Consider the following 6,974-nt stretch of genomic DNA (forward strand, 5'->3'; position numbering starts at 1 on the left):
CAAAATGTTTGTATATAATCCACCTTAGCTAGCACGATCCCAATGCCATCGATTGGTATCAGATCCATGGTGTGCTAGCTAGGTTTATTGTTGTGCATTTGTGTGTCTTTAGGGTTTATTAGTGTGATTATCATCATTAGAATCCTTGGTGTTTCTCTTCTTCTCACCCCATTGCATACCTTATGACTATTTAACATCAATTGGTTAGTGTGAGCATGTTCTTGGGTTTAATTTCTTTTACTCACTACTCTTCTAGCTAATTACGAGACTAATTAGCATTAGATTGCACCATTAGGTGGCTATTCTCTCTAGACTAGGCATTTCAAAAAAAAAAACTTCTTTTGACTTTTGTGGGATGTGCGGCTTAATTGGAACTCGAGGCCTGTGGGAAGGTAAGCAAGGCCAAGAATGGGTGGTTCGGGCAGCGGGTAGGACCGCGGGACAATGGGCTTGACTGCAGCTCTTGAGGCTCGAAGCAGCACGAGAATGTGTTCCAAGCAGTGTCTTGGTCAAGAATCGGAGCAGCGCGGGAATGTGTTCCAAGCAGTGGCTTGGTCAAACCTCAGCAGGCGTGGGAAGGGGGGCCCAAGAGGGGCGGACCCGCAAATGGTATCCAATGTGGTTTGGCGCCTCAGTTGGGATCCACCACCGGATGCTGTGGGCAGGCGCAGGGTCAGGCCGGGCGGCCAGTCAGGCAGACGAGGGCAGGAACGGACGGATGCACGCAGTTATGCTTTGCAGCCGGCCGGTGGCGGACCCGCCTTCAAAAGAAATTGGATTTAACCGCAAGCCTCGAATCCGTCGGCCTTGCCCATTTGAAAAAGCCCTTGTTGAACCCACAACCCTCCAAATCCACACCAAATACGGTGTTTAAGCTAAGCCAAGGGGCCCATTGGGCTCCACGTGAGTAATGAGCCAAAATGAGAATATTTGAAGTTGGGTTCTGTAGGGCTTCTCCCACACAAACTTACACACACACACGTAAATATAGGCAAAATTGGGGATGGAGTTTGAGAAGTTTTTGAGCTCGGATTGCAGAGCTTGTAGGCTCTATGGAAAGCTTGCATCGAGCACTTTGAGATGAGGTGATTAAAGCTTGATAAGTGTAAAATCGGGAAGATTAATTGAAGATGCAAACAACTAGAAAATTGACACAAAAATGACTAGAAATGCAATAATTGGACACTAATCTTCTCTCTAATCAAGCTTATCTAGCCATGGAGGGTAGTGGCCTCTTGGGTGCGCCAAGGACATGCCCACACATAACTAGATTAGTGCTTAATTAGTGAGATGCAACTAGTTATGAAAATATCAATGGGCCGCAATAATGAAATGCTAATCGATCTAATGGAGATGCTAATGATTAACACACACTAATGCATAATGACAATCCTAGCTAGCACACCATGGCTTTGATACCAAATGTTAGGAATTGGATCGAGGTAGCTAGGGTGGATGAAAGGGAAACATAGTGCAAGCGTGTGTGTAAGCAAGATTATCACTCAAGTGAATTAGGTTCCAAGAAAGAATTAGCTTGGACTCATAAACACAATCTTGAGTATTGACTTAGCTTAGCACAAGCTCACCATAGACAAGCATGTAGTGCAAAATGGAGTTGTTGTTTATTCATTCATGAAATGAGCTTTAAGTAGCTCTATAGCCTTGCTCGACAGCATGTGGGATAAATCCACTCTCCTCTCCTTGACTCACACTTTACAAGATGGGGAAGCACTTTCTGCTTTAGATTCTAGAAGGAAGATCAAGAAACGTTGTTACAATGGTGGAAAGCATGGAAATTTGGATAAAGATTGTAGATCCTAAGGCAAAGATAGAGATTCTACAAAGGACAAAGATAAAAGCAAGAATCATGAGAAAAGCATTGATAGTGACTCAGGGAAGGACAACAAGCAGGCTACTGGTGTAGTGGAGTCTACACTGGCATGGACTCTTGTCTTCCAGTCACATGGAGATTGGTGCCACCACCAGCTTCAACTAGAGAGAGGCTTATGAGTGGTAGAGAGGGGCAAGAAGTGCTCTGTAGAAATTAATTTGGACAGCTATGTTGCAGTTCAAGTTATTAGTGTTTCAAACCATGGGTTGGAGTTCAAGGCACATGCATCTAGTAAAGAACCAATTAGACATATTTAAAATGTTAGGAATTGTGGGCTTTGTCTTGTGTTGGTGTGTATCTCCTCTATCCTACTAGGATGCACACATGGCATATAACCATGTGTTAGCATGTGGAAAGGTATTCAAGGGTGTGGGTACCCATGGGGGTCATTACTAGAGGGTGTGGACTAACCTCGAGTTGGACTCATAAAGTGGCTTGAAAGGTCACCATGAGTTTGCAAGTTAGATGGGCTGATTTGGAGCCTTTCTATAATGTCATCAGTGATTCCATATGATATGCCTAAGCCAGCTCCATATAATGAGCCCTTTGTACACACTTTCAAGTTGAATCAATCAATGGAGTTTTTTGTCTACTTTTACTTGTATCTCTATTGTGTAATTGACATTTTCATTAGCATGTTGACACCACGAATTGTTCTCTAGTCTTCCCTCCAGAGTCTCTACATAGGTATTAGATCCTACGGTTCATAGCTTGGGCTATTAGTCTTGATCCATCATTATAGCCTTTCATTGTTTGCATTAGCATATATTATCATTAATAAACTCTCCCCTAATCACCACTTGGGATATGAGCATGCTCCACTACTCATGGTGATTAGGCAAGAGATAAAGTTGATTTCTTGGAAATTTCTTTGATGGATTTTGCATTTGCATTAACTAGAATGCATTGTTTTTCATTTATCCTTGACAACACTTCCTTTTGCATCGATCAACTTTAAGAGAATCTCCTTAGTTCCAATTCTTCATAGCCTCCTGAACCACCCCATTTGGGTGAGATTAGGCCCCCTAACCACCATCCTAATTAAAGGTCTGTATGTGTATGTGTGTTCACTCTGCCAAGGAAAAATCATATAATATATTTTAAAATTTCTCTACATGGAAAGGTACTTGGCATAGTGGTTTGACCACTAAACGTAGTGTGGAGGTTGTGGGCTATAATCTTGGGATTGTGAGGGAACTCCATTGCTAGAAGTCCGATTCAACGATCCGATTGGTTTACCTACTTTGACTGCTATATTTGTGCTCCCAATCGGCCACTTGCCAACTACCTCCCGCTCCCGGCTGATTGTGCCATCACCCCTTTTTTCAACCGGCCAATTGGCTCCAACCTAAGAGGGTCCCTTGTCCCACGGGGTAGCACCACCAAGGCACTCCCTTGGTCCTCATCCTTCTAGGGGGTGATTTCCACATTGCCAAGCATCCAAGCACACAAAGGAAGAATATAACATAGAAAGGGTGTAATCCCACATCAGTAGAGAGCAGAAGTAGCAAGTTCTTATAAGGAGTACTTCTCACAAGCAAAAAAGGTAGTTTTTGATTCAAGGAGCTTCAAACATTTACCTTTCAAAGGGTAGCACTCCTATGACATGTAGGTTTTTCAAAGACTCAAGAGAATTTATTTGAAGATCTTCATCAACGATTCTCTCCATCTGGAATTTCCAATTGTGAAGGGTGACTTCCCCCAAAAGGTGAAGGGGTACTTCACATAGGAGCCTCAAAGAAGTTTTTCCTTTCACCCTCTTTCTCATAAATGAATTAAATTTTAAAATTGCATGCACCAAGCACAACAATGTCTTGAGATAAATATCTACTGAGTTTGTGCATTTGTGAGGAGTCCAGACACTGGCCTTGGCATAAAATCCAAGTGCTAAGACCACTCTAGGCACAATGGAAGAGAAAGGGCTTAGGAAATTTAACAGGGAGGATTTTTACGATTGGCAAACCAAGTTGAAAGGCTACTTAATGAAAAAGAAGATGTGGGGAGAGTATCAAGCCAAGGACGAGCAAGCACTAGGAATCATTACATTACATGACAATTATGTACACTTTACTAATGATCGTGAAACCTCATCAGTTGCGTGGGAAGCACTAGAAGAAAACTTTGGAGCTAGGAAAAAGAAGAGAAAAGTGAGCTTGAAGAAGGATCTATAGAAATTAAAAATCGAACATAGCAAAGATATTGCAAGCTTGTTCAATTGCCTTAAAAGTATGACCACACAATTACCTTATGTATATAGTTTAGTACGAGAGGAGGACAAAATCGGAGTTCTTCTAGCAACCTTACTGCCTAGCTTTTGTTATACTCACGTGTCCCTCGGGTAGTTTTGATGTGAACCGTTTCCCTATACACGGGCACTTTTTTTACTCTAGTGCTGGCTAGAGGTTTCCCCCCCGTGTAACCACATATACACACTATTCACATGTGTGGTGGTACGTTGTACTCAGGAAGACTTGTATCTTTCTCTCATACTCACACTGAACTCTTCATAACAAAGGGAGGGAGCTACAAGCTATCAAGCTTCTTACTTTGTGTGTGTGTGTATCTATGGGTGTGTGTGTGCATGTCTATAGCTTCCCTCACTCCCTTCTTCACCCAACAATGGTATCAGAGAAGGCTCTTTAGCTCCCACAAGAATTCTCCTTCCTCCATACCTCATATTAGGTTTTGCAGGAGGTGCAGCCTTAGAACAACTAGTCACCATTTTGCTCGTGATGGGTGCTCCAGGTGTCCGTTTTGCTCAACCTAGGACTCAAAACAAAGCTAAGAACGAGTACTATGCAACGATACCATGAATCAACATTTTTCAACGCATTGAGGCTTTGATGTAACAGCATTTATAGGTCTGCAGATTTTCTGCAGGTTTTGTCGGGAGTGCATTTCTTGCCAATTTATTATTTGTGGGTGCTATTGAAAGCAACAATGACTTGTTTGGCATGCTTCAAGCTGAGGATAATCTTGATGGGACCAATTATCCAATGTGGTCTTACATGATGAAACATGTGCTTGTTGCAAAGCAACTATGGAACATTGTGGCGGATGTAGACAAGAGGCCTGGCAATTCTACTTCTACTGTTACAGATTCAAGTAGCTCTTCAACAGTTGTTTCTTCATCTTCTCCACCTACACAGGATCAACATATATCGGATGGAAAGGATGCCCAATCATATTCTTTGATTGCTCTTTCCGCCGTGAAGCGTCATATTGTTCCGCACATTCGGTCTTGCACTTCATCCAAGCAAGCTTGGGGAGTACTTGCTTCTTTGTATGCTGGGTGCAATGAAGCCCATGTGGCTTACTTGAGGAAGCAACTTGAGGAAATGCATATGACTGAAGGTGAGTCCGTTAATGTGTATGTTACAAAGATTAAGGATTGGCAAACATAGATGAGATTATCTCAAACAATTCTCTCATCTCCACTTTGCTTAAAGGGTTGCTAGATTCTTTTCAAATCTTTGCTACTACTCTTAGTTTGGTTGCAAAAGGAAATCCCAACATGTATACTTTTGATGGGGTTGTGTCACTTATCTTACAGGAAGAGCAATCTAGAATGAATAGAAGTGGTTTGATTGAGGGAACTCAAGCACTTGCTATCTCTCAAAGAGGTAAAAGCAAGTCCGGATAGCTTTGGACACATCAAAACCAAAGCCCCGAACTCCCTTTTCCACTAATTCTTAGTGATGGTGATTCACAAAAAAACAAGAGATGCAAGTATTGTCGGAAGTCGGGACATACCATTGAGGAATGTAGAAAGCTTGCAAAGCGTAATGATAAGAAGAAGCAATCGAGCATGTCTATCATTGAGAGCATGAGTAATGCAAAGGATGATGAATCTAATCTTGCCCAAGATGCTTGGGCTTGTGTTGTTACATGCACATATGATTCTTCATTACATTCTACATGTATGACAGTGCCTGAGGCTGAACTTGATTGGTACTTTGATAGTGGTGCTTCCAAGCACATAACATCATGTAAGAAGTTTTTTGTGTCCTTGTAAGATGCACCAAAGGGGGGGCATGTTGTTTGCACAAATAATGCCGCTTACCCTATCATTGGAGTTGGGAACATAAAGCTTACGACTGCAAATGGGGGTGTTGTGACTCTCAAGAATTCCTTGTATATGCTAGGCATAAAGAAGAACTTGCTTTTGGTTCCTACCATTGCCTCTTAGGGTCTTCATGTACATTTTGTGGATGTAAAATGTATGGTTCATGACTTCAACAATGGTGATGTTATTGTTATGTCTGGGACGTTATGCAATGGCTTGTATCGCATGGATACTTATGAGAGACATGCATCAAATGCCTTGCTTGTTCGTACTCCTTCTATGGGTGAAACGGAGTTATGGCATGCATGTTTTGGTCCTTTAAACTTCAATAGCTTGCTCTATTTACAAAAGCGTGATATGGTTGTTGGTTTGCCCACACTTGGCTCCATTGAGAAGCATGCTTGTGAAGGTTGTATACTTGGCAAAATACATCGTGCCTCTTTTACGAAGGATGGTTATGTTCATGCTACAAAAAAAATTACAGCTTGTACACAGTGATGTATGTGGTCCTGTGAAGACTCCATCTTTTGGAAAGTATGTATATTTTGTTACCTTCATAGATGATGCTACTCGCCATACTTGGGTGTATCCATTGAAAGAAAAGAATGAAGTTTCTGTATGCTTTAAAAGCTTTGTGACTATGGATGAAAATTTCAGTGGCAACAAACTTATTACTCTTCGCATAGATCGTGGTGGGGAATATATGTCGCATGAGTTTAATGTTTTTCTTTGTGACAAAGGTATTATGCATCAATGTACTGTGCCATATACACCTCAGCAAAATGGTGTTACCGAGCGTAAGAATCGTACTCTCTTGGAAATGGCACGTTGTATGGTTAAAGGAAAGCATCTTCCTGATAAGTTTTGGATGGAAGCGCTCATGTGTGCAAACTATGTTTTGAATAGATGTCCCACTAAAGCTTTGAGAGTTGTTACACCTTATGAGGCTTGGAATGGTCGAAAGCCAATGGTGAGCCATATGCGTGTGTTTGGTTGTTTGGCATATGCTCTTGTGCC

General features: G+C 41.9%; 1 protein-coding gene across 1 annotated transcript; it reads left to right on the forward strand.

Moving 5' to 3' along the window:
• The first annotated feature begins 444 nt into the window (after nt 1-444).
• Nucleotides 445-783, forward strand: LOC147464370 (uncharacterized). The gene has a single exon (XM_086509052.1). It carries the CDS (start codon nt 445-447, stop codon nt 781-783), a length of 339 nt encoding a protein of 112 aa, XP_086365178.1.
• The last annotated feature ends 6,191 nt before the right edge of the window (nt 784-6,974 follow it).

The sequence above is a fragment of the Adiantum capillus-veneris genome, chromosome 1, assembly GCF_014529385.1.
Source record: "Adiantum capillus-veneris isolate H3 chromosome 1, ASM1452938v2, whole genome shotgun sequence".
NCBI classification, from domain to species: domain Eukaryota; kingdom Viridiplantae; phylum Streptophyta; class Polypodiopsida; order Polypodiales; family Pteridaceae; genus Adiantum; species Adiantum capillus-veneris.